A 21,121-nucleotide genomic window follows, 5' to 3' on the forward strand; every position below is an offset into this window, starting at 1 on the left:
ATATCGAGAAATATCGCGATATTATCGATAATATCGCAATATTTTGACGAAAACTCATTAGATACTCATTAAAATATCGGTAAGTAAAAAAAAACGAAAATATCGACGATATATCGGCGATATTTTCTTCCATGACTACAACAAATGACAGATTTTTAATTCTATTAAATTTGTTTAAAACAATATGTGGCATAGTTTTTATTTTTATTTTTTCATACAATAGATTTTGTTAGATTAAATGTTATATTAGCCATCAAAGGGATTTGAACCCACGTCGTTATGCAAGAGAGATTTTTCAGTATGACTAGAACACGGGATGGTACACCACGTGTCACTATACCAATGATGGAATATGTGTGCTAAAAAGTTAATAACTTAAAAAATACAATTTTCCACCACTTATATAAAAACATGTGGTGTACCGCACATGTTCCTGTCACAATAAAAAATTTCTCGTTATGAAGAGCTTAACATTTTTTCCACTAGGATAGTAAATGGTCACTTTCATAATACGTGGCAAAGTAAAATAATAATAATAATGCTGAGTAGGGCAAGAACCGCATAACATTATGCGACGCACGTCCTCATCATGGATTAGTGCATGCAATGCAGTCAGTAATCGTAGACCAAAATCCACTCGCTCATCCATCTTCCACTCTCTCTCTCCTCTCTTTCTCTCTCTACACATCTTCCTTCTGTACCTGTGAATCGATGCTTCTTGCACATCTCTCTCTCTACAAAAGCTCTCTCTCTCTACAACAGCTCAGCTGGAGAGGGGGGGAGAGAGAATCAGAGTCGGACCCTCCTTCCTTCCTGTCAAAGCCCCCAAAAACCTTCGGTCCCTCGCGTTTCTCGGGGCCATGTCCGCACGCAAATCTCTATCTCTCTCTACCCACCTCCAAATCACAACTCACGTCCTCCCCCTACCCTCATTTTTTTTCCTCTCTTTTTTTTTTCTTGTTTTTTTTTGGGCGGGATTTTCCATCAATGTCCTCCTCTCCTCTCTCCCCTCCCTACTTTCTGGTTTCTCAATCAACACACCAAAAGCAATTTAATTATTATTATTATAGGGAATTAATTGATAATTGAAATTCAGAAAATCTGCCTGCCAGCCAGCCAGAACTCCTCTGCATTCCACCGGCACTTCATTTCTTCATTTTCTGGTGCAGGGATTTCTGGTCTGGCTTTTTGGGTTTCCCATTCCTAAAGCTCCAATCTTTTGTGTACATTAATTCATTCTTCCTCCTCCACAGCAACGTCCAAGTATTGTTGATCAAGTTTTGGCATTTGGGATTGGATAATTTCTCTCACCTTCCAGTTTTCTGCTTCTTTTTTTTTTCTTTTTTTTTTTATAGAGAAAGAGACAGCTTTCCTTCCCCATTTCCTGGATTTTGAGGTTTTGTGGAATTTGGGTATCTGGGTAGGGGTCAAATGCTTACGGATATGTGAATTCAGGTTACTTTTGGCTGGAAAGAGAGATACCCAGATTGAGAATTTAAGGAGAAATGATGGATTGAGGAGGGAAACTCTTGGGTTTCCCAGGAAATGCAGGTAACCTATTTGATAAAAGCTCTCACTCAAATAATTTGCGAAAGGGGTGATTAGTTTGGAAGAAATAGGAAACAGGGGATTTAGGAGGTGACAAAAATATGGGCTGCCTTTGCTCAAAAGCTACATCGCAAGAGGAAATGGCGAAGGAATCCGATACAGTAGAACGCCCATTGAAGGATTATTCGGTTCAGTTGATTGCTCCTACTCCCTCATTGAGAGATGACATTGTAGCAGAAGTAGGTGGTGGCGGTGGTGGGGCCGACGGGTCAGTGCGCAGGTTATCAAGAACAGCCTCAAAAGCAAATGTGGGGAACAATGCTGGTAAAGATGATCATAATAAAACCAAAGTCATCTCAAGGCTAGGGATTTTGAATCATCAAAGAGGGGCAACCCTGGATTTAGGAGCAAGTGAAAGGGAAACTGTGATGTCTAGGATAGTAAGCATGCCACATGGGGCAAAAGGAGAACAAACTGCTGCTGGATGGCCGTCGTGGCTAACTTCGGTTGCAGGAGATGCCATCAAAGGGTGGGTGCCTCGACGGGCAGACTCCTTTGAAAAGTTAGACAAAGTTAGTTCTAATTGTTGCTTCCCTACTGCCTCTTACGTAGTGCTTTAAATGCTTGCATCAGTTCTCTTATTGTCTGGTTGCTTCCTTACTGAGTTTTGGTATTATTTCCTGTTAATGAATTTTGAAATGTGCTTTTGCCTAAATCTAAAAACAGTAATTTTGTCGTTGACCCAAAAAAGAAACGGTAATTCTGTATGATGTTTACAGAAAGCTGCATCTGTATTGGGAGATCGTTTTAAGTTGAATTCTTTTGCTCTGTTTCGTGCATATTATTTACTTCCAAACGGATATCAGATTCATGTGAAATTAAGATAGAATAGCATGTTTTGAATTTGTGGATTGTACATTTGATATGAAAAACTATAGACTGAAATTGGCGCTATATGTACTTGGTCGCTATGTAATCATTTGCGTTAGATGGGGATTGTAGGTGCGCTCTAGACAAGAGTTTTTCCTTAGGGTGAAGTATTTTAAACATCAATGGATGTTTTCTTTGCAGATTGGACAAGGAACTTATAGCAGTGTATACAAAGCTCGCGACCTGGAAACTGGTAAAATCGTTGCATTGAAGAAAGTACGATTTGTAAATATGGACCCAGAAAGTGTTCGCTTTATGGCAAGAGAAATCTTAATTTTACGCAGACTTAATCACCCAAATGTTATGAAGCTCGAGGGTCTAGTCACTTCAAGAATGTCATGCAACTTATACCTTGTCTTTGAGTATATGGAACATGACCTTGCTGGTCTAGCAGCAACACGTGGCATCAAGTTTACTGAACCACAGGTACACACTCTTCTTTTTCCTTTTTCAATAACTTTTGAGCTGAATGTACTTGTTGCACTGCAACAAAATATGCTATGATTATAATTGTGTGATTGAATAGCAGATAAAATGTTATATGCAACAATTGCTTCGTGGACTAGAACACTGTCATAGTCAAGGTGTCCTGCACCGAGATATCAAGGGTTCAAATCTTTTGCTTGACAACAACGGAACTCTCAAGATAGGCGACTTTGGTCTGGCGACCTTTTATGAGCCTGATCAAAAGCAGCCATTAACAAGTCGTGTTGTGACACTGTGGTATAGGGCACCTGAACTTTTGCTTGGTTCTACTGAGTATGGAGTTTCTATAGATCTATGGAGCACTGGCTGTATCCTAGCGGAAATGTTTGCTGGAAAGCCTATCATGCCTGGCAGAACAGAGGTAAATTGGTTATTCCTATAACTATATTGACAATTTGTAAAATAACTAATTTTTTTCATTCCTAGTTTCATGAATTTCTTCATGCTTGCTGTAACCAAGTGACCGCTGGGTCCGGTAAGTGCATGATACCCGACTAGAATAATTAGTCCTTTTTGTCTGCCTGCTTTATGATAAAAATTGTTGAAAATTATACGAGCGGTCACTTTGTTCTGCCAGGTTTTTCTTCCAAAATAAGTAAGGAATGAGTCTAATCTTCTAGTTTTATATATTTATTCATACAAATTTTCCGTAAATACAGTAATTGTTCTACAATTGTCTTCAATGTTATCATTGGCAACTAATATTGCTGCTATTCAGGTGGAACAAATGCATAAAATTTTTAAGCTTTGTGGTTCACCATCCGAGGAATTCTGGAAGAAAACAAAGTTACCCCTCGCAACTAGTTTCAAACCTCAACAACCTTACAAGCGTCGTATTGCAGATACTTTCAAGGACTTCCCTCCTTCAGCTTTGGGGCTTATTGAAAAACTCCTTGCAATAGAACCAGAGACTCGGGGATCGGCTGCTTCAGCGCTTACTAGTGAGGTAAATTTGAGCTTCTCCTTTAATACCATAATCATGTGCCTTCATGATGGTGTTTAATACTATCTCCCGGTTTTGCGTTAGTTTCACCAGTTTGCAACTAATTAGATCATGCAATTGTAGAGATAGCTTCCAGAAATATCATTACCGACTGTGTCTTTATAGAACACTGGTCTTTAGTTTCCTTTGCTAATAAATATTGCTCATGTATCTTTTATCTGGCTCTGTTCATTGCAGTTCTTCAGTACACATCCTCTACCTTGTGATCCAGCAGATCTACCAAAATATCCTCCAAGCAAAGAGTTTGATGCAAAGCTTCGGGATGAGGAAAAACGGTACTTCTCTAAAAGGCTTTCATTTCTTTTACTTTCTGTCTTGTACATATTGAAGAGATATGTACAAGAAAGAGAATATTAACAATTCGATTCATTTTCTGTCGGTTTCTGTTATGATATTGCACTTGTCCTGATATAAATCCTTTCCCTAAAACAATAAATTTGTATAGTACGTTCAGAGGTATAAGCATCTTAAAAATGTACTTGAGGTAGGCTGTGATAGGCACTTAGAAATATATGTTATGTTCTAGGAATGCTGACGCAGGTTAGTTTTTGGACAGTTTGATCAACTTGTTTCGTTACATTAGTATATGTTGATGACATGGTGCCCGCTAACAGAAAATAATATCAGATAAGCTGTAACTAAAGATAAATAAGTCTGCAGAATGATCTGAGCCTCGATTAAAAAATCCATCTTCTTTCAGATTGGATGGAAAAAAACTACTGAAACATTCCAGGAGGCGATGCTGTCAAATGTTCTCTTGAGCTCATATTTGTCTTTTCTTAAATTTCAGGCGAAAAGCCGATGCGTTTAAAGGGGGTTCAAGAGATACCAAGGGGCCATCACCAGAATTTAATGTTCAGGGAGATGTATCTTTGCAGGTATAAAAATGAATTTGACACATCTACCATTTATTCAATCGTCGATACTTTATATTTTGAGCTTCACTCTTTTGGCTAACATAAACTTAGCAGGGACAGAGAAACCTGAAAACGACAGGTCACAAGTACACGCCCCAGCGAGATAGTGTCTCTGGCTTTGCAATGGAACCACCTGGAGGAGCGAGACCAAATGGGTACTCTCTTTGTAGTTCAATGGTACACCCTAGTGCAGTTGGATCATCATTGAATAAGACAGCAGGTTATACAAGTAGGCCAGAGTTAAAGTCGCAGAGATCTCACATGCCTCAAGCTGCAGCAGACTTATCAAGTTCTTCCAGTAAGAAAGATGAAACAGTGGCTAGCAAAGAATCCAGAAGGGTAAGGAATTGTTTTTCAGCACTCATCTCACCTTCTTAAGCTTTTTCTTCTTTCAAAGTTGCTGGCTAATCAAGGATTGTAGTGTTGGCTAATGATCTCTTAATCTTTGTTCCGCTTGTTAAAATAAGTTTAGACGTGACTTTTTAGCACAATGGAGCGTATTTTACGAAAGACTGCACACGCTTTTAGTGATACTGATCATACGCGCTTTTTTCGTTCCTCTTTTCAGATTCTTTTCTGATTGTTGTCTTATTTTCTTGTACGATAGTAGTCATGAACAATGAACTAACTTATTTGTATGGTTTCAGTGCTATGTACCTAAGAACAGAATCCATTACTCTGGACCATTGGTGCCTCCGGGGGGAAATCTTGAGGACATGCTCAAAGAGCACGAAAGACAAATCCAGCATGCTGTACGTAAAGCACGAGCACGTTGACAAAGGCCAGGACCAATGAAGACCTTTGATGATGACCATAAAAGACATACCTCGGTGATCCTGAACGATTGACATTCTGCTGCCTCTTCTATAACCATGCTGATCTGCTCAGTGCTCACCAGAAACAGCTGCTTGCACCCGCCAAGTTTGCTAGTTAACTACGAAAACCAATGAGAAATGTCAGCATGGAGGTCTAGCGAAGATGAAGGTACCGCGCAAAAGAGAACCGAGAAGGAACTTTTGGTTTTTTGTTGGTTCCTGGACAATTTATAGGTTTGGAGCTTTCGCCTTGTACAGTACAGAGAAGGATGTTGTTTATGTACATTGTAAGATAACAATTTTCTTCTCTTAATGATTCATTTTTCTTGTAAGATAGGAACACGCTCGATATCATGTTACGTTCATTAACGTCTTAATCAATCTGTGGTTGTCTCGCAATCGATCCCCGAGTACTGAACTTTAGACTCAACTGGAAAATTTCTAAATAATTTGCAGACAAAGAACTTCTGCAGTGCATGTCTTCAGCTGAGTTAAGATGACATTTTGCATACAAAAACCATAAATAGCATAACTTTATTGAAAAAGTACAACAAGAAAGAAAGAACGAAATAACAAGGAAGAAATGAAACAAGACGAGATGTACTAATTGAAAAGCCAGCAAACTTTCTGTACAACTGGCTTAAACATATACATCGACTGCACGATTTGCTTAAACTCTAGAACTAGGTTCTGTTTAGTGAGCACGAATAGGCTCATAAATTAAGCTACATATCCTGCTTCGGCTTTCGACTCACTTCAGAATACTGGCCACCCATTTCCTGCAAAATTTCTTCCCACAAACTTTCTTGTGAGGACTCCGATGAAGCCCCAAAAATCAAATTTGCGCTGCAGGCAGCCACGTACCAATAATCCGATTCAATCTCCTCTGCCAACTGATCCAGCTGCCACCCAGCATAGCCAACAAAGAATCTGAAATCTTGAGGCTTAAGAACACCCTTCTTTACTAACCCTGCAGCTTCATCCAGGCTGTTACGAGCACCAAAACAAAGGCCAGGGATCACCTCTTCAAACCCAGGGAGCTTTGACTTGCCCCCGCTTTTTAACAAAAACATGCTTGCCTCAAGAGGCCCACCAAAATGCAACGAACAATCAGAAAATGTGGTTGCAAGATCAGGATTCGTGGGCTTCATGTGTTTAATCTTTTTATGGAGTGGCCTGTTGATAACAACTCCAAATGGTCCCTCTTCTGGGTGTCTGGTTCCTGATCTGAGGAGGAGAACAACAGTTCTTTCAAAGGTACGAACCCCGTCAAGCTTTTCTGTGGCAACAAGGACACAGCCTGTCTCTGGTACGGAAATAGGATGAGCCCACTTCAGGCCAAGAGGTTTCGACTGGTGGGGTGCCCCACCTTGGTTCTGAGCATCAGACTCAGCATTTTCTTCCTGTTGAAAGTTTCCAATTAAACTTGGAAATTAATGGAGGATCATCATTAGAAATTGTTATGTTAGGGCCATGTGAGGACCAACAAACTTACAAGGGCACTTATTTGCTCCAGCCATTAGATTTGATCAATGCAACACTTGGGATGCATAGGATCAAAATAAGGTGGAAGAAAACTCACTAACTATTTATGGACTGAGTCACTCATAACCAAAAGGCCACAGACCAGTACCCGATGTGAAGAAGTCTACAGTAGGGTATCAAAACTTCTACAAAGCTGTCTGTAACAATCAACTTAGAACACTAAAGAAAATAAAATGCACAAAAGGGAGACAAGACAAATATATATTTGTGATTTGCTTTGTGTATTCTTGTCATATGATATTTGAGATGAGGTTGGCTGTCGTATGATATTTGTGATATGGTTGGTTTGTGTGGGTGAGTTTTCTTTGCCTAAACATGGGTGTATGTGAGGGTCGCATGGTCCGTTTGGGTGTTAAGTGCCATTTAATTTTCGACCTAGAGAAACCAATTGTATCAGCAACCCGACCGATCACCTACAAACTGAAAGGGTCAATAACACGTGAACTAATCCATAACAAGATGATTCGAAATTCAGTAAGTCTTATTATCACCTTGGAAGAAAAAACGATTAACTAAATAAGGGAAGAGTAGTATATTGATGAGTATTGTGTAGAACATGATTATTATGCATTTTAGTTTCAGAGGACATTAGCCCTTCAGGAAAGTAAAACTTCACCTGCTCTATAGTATACAGCCTTGCTCTGACCTCTCTCCAGTCAGAGGATGAAGCGTCACTGAAGTTTTCAGAAGAATAGTTTTCTTGTTCACTATCACCTTCTGGAATAGAGCGGTCACCATTTCCTGTAAACCCAATGGCAAAAATTATTTTTGATGCAAGTAGTTATAAGTCGTAACAAATAAAAAAGAGAAATTTACAAGTAAATCACTCTTACCATGCTCAATTTAAGAATTATGTGAAAGCTGAAAACCTCCATTCATGTGTGCATACAGACATAAAGACATGATGCGCATACGATAAGTGTACACACACACACACACACACACACACACACACCCATAGATAGATAACTATGAACTAACACATAACATTTTGATTACTGCTTTTTCACTTTTTACCGAAAAGTGAATTAAATGGAGGACGAAAGTTTTATACCCAAAGTCATTTGAAAAACAGACCCAATAAAGAATCATTTGAAAAGAGTCTCGATTACAACTCTGGCTTCGAAAGAATTCTTTTTCTGAAATAATCACCATAGCATATGGACAATGTATAGACTCCAATAGAGTTTCTATTACCATCGTTGTCAAAATAAAATCTCTCAATAGAAGAAAACTAAATTGAGTACCTATTGTTCCTACAATTTCTTCTCGTTATGTAAATTATTAACAGCTCCCTTGGCATTGATTACATGAACGCTTTATTTAGCTATCATGAAGGGTTTAAGAATTGACATGTAATGCGGAGGGCATACCGACAGAGCTCATGAGTGTGGGAGAAGAAAACAACTGGATTCAAAAAGTAATATTCATTTGGTCATATTTGTAGTGTACTCATAAGTAAAATAGCAATAATTATTCAGGACAGAAATAAGCAAAGCAAATACAATAGTTTGGGACTGATGGAAACTTTTAGGAATGAAAGAAAGAACCATGTAGATAATGACATAGAAAAAGCATAATACAACTATTAGCACTAAAGAAAAGCAATCTATTTATATTACAGCACAAGGCAAGAATATACTCAGATTCTCTTTTGAAAAGAACATACTCTCTAATTCTCAATAGAGCAAAACGACATAGAATAGACCATTCGCGTCCTCAAAGAAGTGAGGATAGGACTTCGACGATTTTATGTGATGCAGTGGGTTACAATGTTTTAACATGCACTAGTATGTGGGTGATCATGCCGTAATCACTCTACAACAACAACAACAAAGCCTTTTCCCACTAAGTGAGGTCGGCTATATGAATCCTAGAACGCCATTGCACTCGGTTTTGTATCATGTCCTCCGTTAGATCCAAGTACTCTAAGTCTTTTCTTAGGGTCTCTTCCAAAGTTTTCCTAGGTCTTCCTCTACCCCTTCGGCCCTGAACCTCTACCCGTAGTCACATCTTCGAACCGGAGCGTCAGTAGGCCTTCTTTGCACATGTCCAAACCCATTTTGTGTATGTGTTGATGCTTCACCGCCCAACATTGTGCCATACAGCATCGTCGGCCTTATTGCCGTCCTATAAAATTTTCCCTTGAGCTTTAATGGCCTACGACGGTCACACAACACGCCGGATGCACTCTTTCACTTCATTCATCCAGCTTGTATTCTATGGTTGAGATCTCCATCTAATTCTCCGTTCTTTTGCAAGATAGATCCTAGGTAGCGAAAACGGTCGCTTTTTGGTATTTCCTGATCTCCGATCTTCACCCCTAACTCATTTTGGCCTCCATTTGCACTGAACTTGCACTCCATATATTCTGTCTTTAATCGGCTTAGGCGAAGACCTTTAGATTCCAACACTTCTCTCCAAAGGTTAAGCTTCGCATTTACCCCTCCCGAGTTTCATCCATCAACACTATATCGTTTGCGAAAAGCATACACCAAGGAATATCATCTTGAATATGTCCTGTTAACTCATCCATTACCAACGCAAAAAGGTAAGGACTTAAGGATTGTTGATGCACAAAATCAGTGAGGACTTTGGTACAACAGAAAGTATTAAGTTTGTGATCTTCGCTAGATTGCTCTGGTCATTAGTGTGGATAAGTATGTAAATGGATAGAGACAGGAAAGCAAACACAAGATGTACGTGGTTCACCCAGGTTTGCTACGTCCACGGAGTAGAGGAGTTCTCATTAATTGTGAAGGGTTTACACAAGTACATAGGTTCAAGCTCTCCTTTAGTGAGTACAAGTGAATTATTTAGTACAAATGACATAGGTTCAAGCTCTCATCTTCACTTGCCTTATCTGTCTCATAGGTAGATGTGGCATCTTCTCTGGAAGTACTCTTCCTCCATCCAGGGGTGTTATCTTTAACTAGTGGAGATGCACAAGGTAATGTATCAATTTCACTTGAAGCTTACTTGTAGTTTCAGGCTTGGTCAAGCGCAATACAAACCATATAGTAGGAGTCCCCCAAGTCGCCGAGCTAGGGGATCTGCTGAAAGAGACGACAGACAAGGTAAGCAAACAAAGCTCCAAGCAATCAGTCCCAGATCAGAATTTTGATTTCGAGTTCCGGCTGATTGTTCTCATTCTCCCTATCTTGCAGGCAGCATGAAGGATAAAGAGAAGAAAAGGAGAACAGATGATATGAGATACTTTTGCTTTTGAAGAAGTAACTTTCCACAGGCTTATTCTTGAACTGGGCTGGAGGATTTTCTGGTTTTCTCCAGAGTATAAGGCCGACTGAAGAATTTGAGTCAAAACAAGTCCATCAAATCTAGAGTACGTTCGACCCTGCTGATATGGGATACTTTTGTTGTTGACAAAATAATGGATGTATCGGCACGTGTTCTGTTACGCTTGTCTCCACATGCTTCCTTGTATCCTTCTCACTTTCCCTATCTGTTCCTCAGGCAGATGTGGTATCTTCTCTGGAAGCATAAGATGTTGAAGATGAGTACTCGAGAGCAATGCCAGGTAAGTAATCAGGTAAGGGGTTCCAGGCAGTCAATTCCTAACTAGAAGCTTGATTTCAAGTGCTGACTGATTGCTCTCTTTCTCCTTGTCTTGCAGGTAAGAACAAGGCCAAAGGAAAAGACAGGGAAAAAGCATGATATGGGATACTCTTGCTTTTAACCCTGATGATATGAGATATTCTTGCTCTGGTGTAGCTTGTTTGCAGAGGGATTATCGGGGGGAAAGAAAGTTGAGTATTTCGAGAGGCTTCGTTGGGAATGCCCTCTCAGATATGAGGAAGGGTTGAGCATTTTTGCACGTCTGCCTGTCCGTTGAGGATGGAGGTCGACATATATAGGAGTTTCCCTAACAAGTAGTAATGCTATTCCTTTACCTTGCTTGGTCATAGCACGGTAGTGGAAGCTGCCAGCTTCACGTGTCAGAGCACTTTGAAAAAATGGTCTATGGTATCTGGAAAGCTGATGTTGCGTGTGAAGATTACAGACAAGCTTTATCCAAGGAGATCTGGCTCTCGAAGTTGAGAAAGCGGTGCCTCTTCGGTTTTCGAACAAGCAATCTTGTCGGGGATCTAGCTCTTGAGATTCGGAGAACTCCTCTTCGATTTTTGAGAGAGCAATCCTGCTGGGAGTCTGGCTCTCGAGATTCGAAGAGCGGTGTCTCTTTGATTTTTGAGAAAGTAATCATGTTGGAAGTCTGGCTCTTGAGATTCGGAGGACGGTGCCTCTTTGATTTTGGAGCAAGCAATTTTGTTAGGAGTGTTTTTTCGAATGTGAGTAAAGGTTGGGCATGTTTGCTAATTTACCTTGCCATGGAGCACAGAGGTTGACACATAGGGACTTTCCAATTATCCAGCAGTGGTGCTGTTCCTTTACCCTTATGGGTAATAATATGGTAGCTAGACCTTCAAAATTTATGTGTCTAAACTTTGTTAGTGTTGTTTCTTTGCTATTCTTTTACCCTTCTTAGTCATAGCGATGTAGTGGGAGCTGCAAGCTTCACGTGTCTAAACTTTGTCAGAGATCTTTTGCAAAGTTATCTGTGGTACCCATGAGCTGATGGTGCGTGTGGAAAGTGGATGATTGAACAATAAGATTCACGTGCTTTCTACTTCACCAGAAATCTTCAACAGAATGCCCGTAATTTCAGCAAAGCTGAGTGTGCATGTGACAGGTGCTGACAAGGCTGAGAAAAGCAGGTGCCTCTTCGATTTCTGAGATCGGCCCTCGTGGTCTCTGAGCAGCCTAGCTTTTGAGAAAGCAAGCGCCTCTTCGATTTCTGAGATCGGCCTTCGTGGTCTTTGAGCAGCCCAGCTTTTGAGAAAGCAAACGCCTCTTCGATTTCTGAGATCGGCCCTCGTGGTCTCTGAGCAGCCCAGTTTTTGAGAAAGCAAACACCTCTTCGATTTCTGGGCAGGCGCCTCTTCGATTTTTGAAGCTCCGTCGAGTGCAAATTTTTATAGAGGCTGGCATTAAGTTCCAAAGCACACTTGAATCTTCACCAGTAGAAGCTCCCTTTTTGCACTTCTAAGATCTTGATTTGTCCGACCTTTTCTCTCTTCAACACCTTTGAAAATGTCTGGCCCCTCCGACCGTCGTTTTGACTTGAACCTTGTTGAAGAGGCAGCCACGCCTTCTCCAGACAACATATGACGCCCATCCTTCTTATCCCCTACTGGTCCTCTTACCGTTGGGATTCCGTGATGAAGAATGATATGACTGCTGCGGTGATGGCCAGGAACATTCTCACTCCCAAAGATAACAGACTACTTTCCAAACGGTCTGATGAGTTGGCTATTAAGGATTCTCTGGCTCTAAGTGTTCAGTGTGCAGGTTCTGTGTCTAATATGGTCCAACACCTATTTGCTCGAACCCGTCAAGTTGAATCATTGGCGGCTGAAGTGATGAGTCTCAAACAGGAGATTAGAGGGCTCAAGCATGAGAATAAACAGTTGCACCGGCTTGCACATGACTATGCTACAAACATGAAGAGGAAGCTTGACCAGATAAAGGAATCTGATGGTCAGGTTTTACTTGATCATCAGCGGTTTGTGGGTTTGTTCCAAAGGCATTTATTGCCTTCGTCTTCTGGGGCTGTACCGCGTAATGAAGCTCCAAATGATCAACCTCTGATGCCTCCTCCTTCTAGGGTTCTGTCCAGTACTGAGGCTCCGAATGATCCCCCTCTGGTGCCATTTCTTTCTAGGGCTCTACCGACTGCTGAGACTTCTCCTAAGCAACCTTTGTGAAGGCTCCCTCTTGTTTGTTTATTTTGACTCATGTATATGTACATATTTGTAACTTATCGGAGATATCAATAAATAAGCTTTGCTTCATTTCAACGTATTGTGTTAAATACACCAAAGCCTTCTTCACTGAGTGGGGTCGGCTATATGAATCTTAGAATGCCATTGTGTTCGGTCCTGTGTCATGTCCTCCGCATTGCTTCTAAAGTGTGTCTTTGTGTCCTTTTGAGTGTTGTAATATTTTGTGTGTGTAATACAAGTAATTTGTTTACTTGTGTACTCTTAAGTTTTTCCTCAACCTAATTAATTTAAATTAATTACCTTTTACCCCTGTGGTCATGTTACACCAGACTATTGGAAATTGGAGATAAAAAAAATTCTAGTCAACTATTAACAAACATGGGATGAAAACAAATCAATGAACCTTAAGCGTGAAATGTAAAGCTAGGGCAGATATACTTGGTGGGCTAAACCGAAAGATTCAAGTACCAAAAGGAAAAAGAAACTCAAATTCAGGTTTCTGGAGTTTACATCCATTTGCTATGGTTGGACATAACATAGCAAATGGATGTGCATCCTGGTATATAAGTTAGTAGTTGCATCCATTGCCAAGAAATCTACATATCAACTCTGCTTTGCAGGAATGCAGTATCTACAGAAACCCTGCTACTACAATGTGCAATACACTACGGTATGTACAAATTCCCTTTTTTTATCTTATACAAGCTTTTATAAAGATAGGTCTCAATTTATTGACATCTGTAGATCCAATTTAAAGAGTAAAATTTAAATTCATTCCTTGTACCAGAGTGTCAATTCAGGGATGAATTCTATATTTTACTCCCAATTAAAAGCTTCATGAGCAAGAATTGATTTTAAAGCCACATAATGCACCAGACAGTCACTGTCTATCACATGTGGGGATGCTTACATGGCATACTCTAATTGGAGTATTATGTTGTAAGAGTAGGAACTATAACATTCATAATTAAAAACACATATTATATCTCCACCTCGGATGCTAAAATATACATGCAGAATAGCATCATAAGTAGGGAGCCAAAAGAAATAAACTCTACATTCTTCAGGAGTAAACAATTGTCACTATCTTGTAATGAAAGAAATGAGGTCAGCAGTTTAGCTAGTCTTAACATATTTAACTACCTCAAACATCCAAAATAACCTGGAATATTATTAGTATAAAATTTTCTTCAAATTACTGAGAACTGTACAGTGGTCTGAGATGAAATACAATAAGGCTTCAGCCCCAATTTATATAGATAATCTTCACAATCGTGAATCATTTCATTATATATAACTAAGTATTTCATGTACATAAACTTTGCATCCCCTTTGCCATTCTAATTTGGTACCAAGTATATTAGTTATACACAATCTCATGTTCCAAACCTCAAAGGCTTTATTTGGTCACAACGAGGAAATGAAGAAAAAGAAAATGCAAACAATTAAGTATTTTAAGAAGATCTTTCTTTTTGCTGTTTGACTTTTTGAAACCATAAAACCCAAGTTGCTATAAACATGTTACATTTCCTTTCTGAGAGAACATAGAGTTTCAACCTAAAGAAAACACGTCATTGACACTGATGACCTACAGAGTACTCGGTTCAAGTTAACTCATGATCCGCTATCAAGTTCTTAGCCTTGACAACTGACAAATTCCTGCTTGGAAGTTTGTGGGTAAAATGCAACTATCTAGCCAGGAGACGAAACTTCTCAATCACATAAGAGAAAGAACAAAGACCATTATAGCCTAAGCACACTTTTGTCTAAACCGAGCCAATTAAACACGATCAAACTACAGACTCAAACACATAGGAGCTGGGTTCACAGATGACTATCCTAGTTTTACCGACTTACTGGCTCAGACCACAACATCTGCCAAAGTCGTACCTTGAGAAATCGGTAAACTACGGCTTTCAGACCACAAATTTATCTTGTCCGTCCAATCCATATAAAGGTTTGCAAGGAACCTACCAAGTCTGATTGCCCAAGTGAAACCATATGGCCTATGGACAACAGAGTCCCTCTGTCCTATATGGGAGTGGGACATTCTGCTTTCTATGACTGAAGATTTCCACATCTACACTCTCCACACTCTCCAGCTCACCGGAAACCAAACAGACCAGAAAGTCAAACTTCAAAACTATAAAATTTCAAAAGTCAAACAGTAGTACATCACCGCGATCGCAACCCACACACCCAAACCAAAGCAAAACAAAATCAAACCCATCAAAATCAAAGAAGTCAAATTCATAGCGACCAATCACATGCAAATTGCAATTCAATTTAATTCCAGCTGAGAGAGCGAACCTGACGAAGACGAAGAGTTCGACGAATTTCCATTATTGTTCTTCTTCCCCATGGCTCTGACAACCGAAGAACGAAACCCTTTAGACGAAATCCTGCGCTTCCAATTCAAGACCCCAATCTCGAAATCCTTCCCATCTTCAACGCCAACCCAGGAAGGTCGCACATTTACAAAACTCCACGAAATGGGTTTCTCAGAAAACGAGTTTCTGAGCAGAAAAGGGCTTCTGCCGATGTTGTTCGCCTGCACGGACCACAGATCCATGGCGGCCTCGCCGGAAGAGGAGTTTTCCGGGGAGAAGAAAATAGGAGTTGGGAGAGAGAATTCACTGTTCTTCTCAACGATGGAAACGATGAGAGTGCGAGAGAGGAGACACAGTGGAGGGTGAGAAAATCGGTAACGGATACAAAAATAAAAACAAACAAACAAACAAAACGGAGAGACCAATCAGAACGAGATGAGACGAGAGCGGACAGCGACGGTGTGAGGCAGAGAATATGCTTATATTAACCGAATTGTTTGTGTGTGAGACGGTGAGGGAATTGGGCTGCACAGCCTTGTGATTTTAGTGCGGTACTTTATAGGCGAATCTGTGAACAAGCGTATGCGCCGGCGGCCAAACTTACCGAAGTAAATGAAATAGCAATTGAGGAGTGAGTAATTTGAAAGAAAACTAATTAAAATAACTTGAAAATTTTGAGTTTTAACGATAAAAATAAAATAAATAGTATCATGATTGATTTTTTAATGTAAAAATGTGATTTTCCGTTAAAGTTCTCTAATTTGAATCGAGATGAATCGTAATTAAATTCATGTTGAAGTTGTTTAAAAACCTTTTGGAATGGGAATATAATTGATATAAATTTCATATAAACTATTTACTAAATGACAATCAGTATAATTACTAAAATAACCTTAATTGAAAATAATTATTTTATATATTGTTGTTGTCCTATTAGATTAGGAATGTGATTGTATAAATCATAATATATCTAGGGATATCTCTTATATTTCTATTAGGAGTTGATTACCTATTAATTGTAAGGGTAAATTAGAATTAGATGCCTCATTTTAGATTTTTCTAAATTAAACATCTGTTACTTTTCAACTTTTGATTAAAGTGCTTTTACTTTTAATTAAATTTTATATTTCAGGTATATTCTTAATTTAATTATTTTATAAATTCTTTTAAATTCATTTCTATGTAAAAAAAAATGCACTCAATAATATTCATTAATTTATTGCTATTTTTATGGAATCTCATCCCTTCCTCAATTTAAGGATTCAATTATATCTACTGGGGTTCAAGATTAATTGGATGAAATATAGTTTTTCCAATTTCCAACTCAACATTTTATATAGATTATAAAAAAAATCAAGAGTTCGTTTATAATTAAAATTGAGATGTAGACTAGACTGCCTAATTTCATGCAACTGAAAACAAATTTGAATTTTTTAACAACTACTTATAGTAGAAACGTGAACTAAGAGTTATCACATTTTTATTTTTATTTTTATTTAAAATGAGTCCTTATTCCAATAATTAATTATTAAGAGTTGACAAAATATTTTTTTAGTGCAATGTTGTAATGTGAAAAGTTATCTTTTTTTTTGGTTACACAACTTACACATAACGTACCATAAGTTTTGTACGTACCAAAATAAGGATAATACAACGTACTAATAACTTGGTACGTACTAAATAAAGAATTACATAACGTACCAAAAACAATATTTTATAACGTACCAAAATACTAATACGTACCTAGATTAAATTTATACAACGTACCAAATGATTGGTACGTTATATTTAATATATGTGCATGTTATATTTCATAATTGTATGTTAATAGGATGTTTATGTGTTTTTAGAATTTAAAACAACAAATTATTTGAATAAGAAAAATTCATTTTGAACGAATTATGATAAGATAAGATAGGATGTTTGTGGTGATTTTAGAATATTTGTGATATTATTTTCTGAACTAGTTGGTTAATTAAATACAATAAAAACCATAATTTTTAATTAAAAATTAGTAGAAGAATGTTTGATCAAAAGTTTAAAAGTTATAGATGTTTGATTAAAAAAATTCAAATTTGAGGCATCTATATCAAAATGCTAATCCCAAAAGGGTAAGGATTTTACCTATCCTACTATAAATAAAGGCACAATGGGATGAAATAGAACACACCTCATAAGTACACATATCTCTCTTCTCTCTATGTGCAACACCTCCTATCTCTCTATGGCCTTTATACAGTTCAGTAAATTATGCCTATAACACAATATCCATGTTCTTGACGCAACGCTAAAAAGAATTTATTCTTCAATCAGATGAATATTACGTTTTAATCGTTCTTTTTATGATCAATTTATTATTTTATTGAATTGATCTACATGCTATTGATTCAATTTAATTTTTCTATGTTGAACGTGATACAACGCATTGGAGATGAAATTCCAGCTTTCCGAGCAAGATCTTTAACAAATTCAAGGGCTTTTGATGTTTTCTACCAATCAAGTACACTTAAAATAAATGAAGGTATTTGAAACAACCATGAAGCATGAGAACATTCCCCATGGTGCATGAACCCTCTACATTTATATTTACCTTCCGATATATATATATATATATATATATATATATTGTATATATTGTCAATATATATATATACACGTTTCATGCATTACGCAATTATTGCTATGTGGAATTTGTGAGTCAAAGAATCAAAAGAAATTAGAAGCAATTTAGGGTTTGTCAAACCCTAACTTTGTCGAAAAAAGAAAAAAAAAACAAAGTATGGCCACTGTGCACCACCATAGCAGCAACCATATGGGCCTTGCTGCAACCACATAGACACCCCTCAGGCTTTCGTCCTGGTCAACCTGCATGGGCTCGAAGCCCAGCCTGCTCGCTAAGGAAGCCCGTAGACTTCTTGGCTCGTCCTTATGATCATGGCCCAATCTGCCAGCAAGCTTTGTGCTTGTTGGGCCTTGCATTTGCCATGGCCCGTGATTCTATATGTTAGCCCACGCATTTGGGCTTGCTCCCGCGCCATGGTCTCGACCCATATATGCCAGCAGCTTGCTACTGGGCTTAAGAACCCTCGGCCTGTGGCCTACCTTTTGTAGCCAACCCAAGCCCAAAATGCCTCTAAGGTTTTGCCCTACTCACGACACCCAAGCACAAACCCTTTTGGGCTATACTTTTTCGACCTGCGGTCCATAATTCTGACAAGAAATCCAAAATTATTGACCTGAATATCACTTTTGGACATTAACGATTCAATAATTTATTTATCTTCTTTGAACCGTGACATCCTTTCGTAGTCCCGAAGCACTTACACTTGAGTTCCTGAAGCAACTCAAATCCACTACATTAAATCAGCGTATTGTATTATGTGCTTTTGCAGGAACCTCTCTTTTATGAACTAAACATTTAAAAACTAAATTGAACCTGTAGTTTCAAATTTAGTACCTTTGAAACCTAAAGTTTTCTTAAAATAATACACCCATGAAAACCCAAATTTTTCATGAAAACCATGTCTTAGAACCCGAATGTTCTAACTTTGATGCTTATGGATGATTCATTCCCATAGCACCAATCACAATCTTGTTCCCTCCAATTCAGTGGATTGTCGAACCATCACAAGTTCGATTTTCCTGATTTGGACGTTTCTATTAAAAACCACTTTATGTGGAGTACAAGATGTGAATCTCCACTTCACTATCAAGAAGCTGAGAAACCATTGAAGCCAATAATGGCATGGAAGAGCTGAATAAGCCTTTGCCATGATCTTCATTCGGAGACTTATACCCAAAGCATTACAAACGAAAATACCTCCCGCACGAGGATTCCATGGCTCTTTTGCTCGCTCATACGGACTGTCTAATCATGAAAGACATTGCCTAAAGCACACCATGATTATGTCCATGAATAAGTACAATTCTGAAGTTTATAAATCTGATAAAATTTTTACTAGAGAATACTTTTCTCGTCCTTCCATGTTTCTAACTTTCTCCTAACGCAACAATGTAGAAACTGGAAGGTTACCAAATTCTTGGATTTGATTACTAACACAAACGTGAAAGAATGGTACAGACTTAGTTCGACTGAAGTTTACCGAATAGCTCAACCCAGTTCAGTCAAAGCCTACCGAATGGTGATGCCCTGCTTCGGCAGGGATGCACCGAAAGGCATGCTCTGCTTCGGCAGAGGTGCATTGAATGGTACTACTCTGCTTCGGCAGAGACCTACTAAATAGACCCATCTAGCTTCGGCTAGAGCCTACCAAACCCAATTCGAGTTTATCCAACTTGATTAAAAGCATTGGCACGCTCCTCATTGTATGAATGGTACTGAATTACCATTTAAATGACCTTAAATTCTCTATGTCATTGAGTTTTTAAGGATATTCGAGAGAACAACGATCATCAATGAAACCACTGAAGAAAATAGAGTGAAATATCTTTGCACCACCTCTAAAAATGAGCATGAAGCTTTGATTTAGGGCCAATAGGTTGTCTTCCAACTAGAAACACGCCACATGTGGCCGGCTTGGAGCCAGGTGATTCGAGTAGTGTACTTGTTTTGGCATGACCTTTTTGGGACACTTAGGTCGAATAATAATGCTACAACGCATCTCCTTACCCGAAGTAAGGATCTTGTGCCTACAAGCACACTTAGCCAAAACCCGCTCATTTTGGGAAATTTGATTTCTAAATCATCCCTATCAAAGATACAAAACAACTCTCTTTTCACAATGGATTCAAGGGAATATATGTGGACTAATCCAACCAAAATGCGGACCATATAAATACTTATGGTTTTGGTTGATGAATCAGCAAACTAGTCACATGTTTGTCCACACACATGCTGTTAAATCTCATGGCCGATTAAGGGCTCACCAACCTACTTATCCCTTAAAATTCGGGAGACTGGATAATGCTGAAGAGTTTATATCGACGGTTTTCGATAAAGTATTACATGTATTTTGGGTTTATAATTAAACATCGAATTCCCATGTTCATCCCAAATAGCCTTACCTAGTGATCATAAAGCGCAATTTAAATGGTTGCCCAGATTTTGGTGAACGTACCAAGTTTTCGGTTTCTGCCTAGGGCTATGCAATCTTGTACACAGCTTTGTTGGTATGCCTTGAGGCCCATTGCCACCCAACCTATTTGACATTACAGTTGGTTACTAGGTACGAACCTGACGATTTTCGTATTTACACATTTGGGTGTGCATTCCATGTGCCAAGTTGCGCCACTGCAACATACCAATATGGGTCCTCAAAGAAGAATGTGAATCTTTGTCAATTATGATTCTCCTTCATACTAGTTCTTTTAGAGCCTTTGCACGCAATCTCTTTACTGCTCATTTGCAGGTTATCACTATAATAAGACAGTTTTCTTGTCGTTAAGGTGAGATAAGAATGTCAATGTTCCTGTAAAACGGCACGAATTTGCATGGACGTTGCCCATTATGTCACATCTTGATCCTATATCACACAAGTGTGATAAGCAAGTGCGATAAATTCTAGCTTTCAGAATGTTGCTCCAAATGCATTCCTTTGAACAACTATAGTGACGAGATCATATACCAGTTGCTGCAAACATGCTTGCAAGGATAGACGTCGAGTCAACATCCCTGAAGGGTGTGCCACCCCTGTTGGACGGTTTGGACGCCCATGTTGAACAGTCTGGTACACCGGTGAATAGCCAATTAATATGTCTTAACCTGGAGCACGACAGATCACTCAGT

At 38.8% G+C, this 21,121-nt stretch overlaps 2 protein-coding genes across 3 annotated transcripts; one reads left to right on the plus strand and one right to left on the minus strand.

Moving 5' to 3' along the window:
- The first annotated feature begins 596 nt into the window (after nucleotides 1–596).
- On the plus strand, nucleotides 597–6,035 carry LOC103416282 (probable serine/threonine-protein kinase At1g09600). Of its 2 annotated transcripts, none has more exons than XM_008354536.4 (8): nucleotides 597–2,120; nucleotides 2,620–2,904; nucleotides 3,008–3,325; nucleotides 3,683–3,910; nucleotides 4,145–4,242; nucleotides 4,758–4,845; nucleotides 4,939–5,223; nucleotides 5,532–6,035. In XM_008354536.4, exons 1-8 carry the CDS (start codon nucleotides 1,650–1,652, stop codon nucleotides 5,658–5,660), a joined length of 1,902 nt encoding a protein of 633 aa, XP_008352758.2. In that variant the 5' UTR covers nucleotides 597–1,649; the 3' UTR covers nucleotides 5,661–6,035. The 2 variants fall into 2 exon arrangements, with proteins under 2 accessions (XP_008352758.2, XP_028951014.1); XM_029095181.2 differs by having other exon boundaries at nucleotides 1,887–2,077.
- A 166-nt stretch (nucleotides 6,036–6,201) lies between these two features.
- On the minus strand, nucleotides 6,202–15,909 carry LOC103416289 (uncharacterized). The gene is made up of 3 exons (XM_029095182.2): nucleotides 15,356–15,909; nucleotides 7,861–7,985; nucleotides 6,202–7,102 (listed from the first exon to the last, which is right to left on the minus strand). The coding sequence occupies exons 1-3, from the start codon at nucleotides 15,615–15,617 to the stop codon at nucleotides 6,425–6,427; spliced, it is 1,065 nt and encodes a 354-aa protein (XP_028951015.1). The 5' UTR covers nucleotides 15,618–15,909; the 3' UTR covers nucleotides 6,202–6,424.
- Between the last annotated feature and the right edge of the window lie 5,212 nt (nucleotides 15,910–21,121).

The sequence above is a fragment of the Malus domestica genome, chromosome 15 (assembly GCF_042453785.1).
Source record: "Malus domestica chromosome 15, GDT2T_hap1".
Taxonomy (NCBI): domain Eukaryota; kingdom Viridiplantae; phylum Streptophyta; class Magnoliopsida; order Rosales; family Rosaceae; genus Malus; species Malus domestica.

Coding starts and splice junctions, on each gene's coding strand:
- LOC103416282 (XM_008354536.4), top strand. CDS start 1,650: ATGGGCTGCCTTTGCTCAAAAGCTACATCGCAAGAGGAAATGGCGAAG. Junction 3,326..3,682: donor TCATGCCTGGCAGAACAGAG/GTAAATTGGTTA, acceptor GCTGCTATTCAG/GTGGAACAAATGCATAAAAT. Junction 3,911..4,144: donor CTTCAGCGCTTACTAGTGAG/GTAAATTTGAGC, acceptor TGTTCATTGCAG/TTCTTCAGTACACATCCTCT.
- LOC103416289 (XM_029095182.2), bottom strand. CDS start 15,617: ATGGATCTGTGGTCCGTGCAGGCGAACAACATCGGCAGAAGCCCTTTT. Junction 7,986..15,355: donor GAACTCTTCGTCTTCGTCAG/GTTCGCTCTCTC, acceptor TTGGGTTTACAG/GAAATGGTGACCGCTCTATT. Junction 7,103..7,860: donor GGCTGTATACTATAGAGCAG/GTGAAGTTTTAC, acceptor AACTTTCAACAG/GAAGAAAATGCTGAGTCTGA.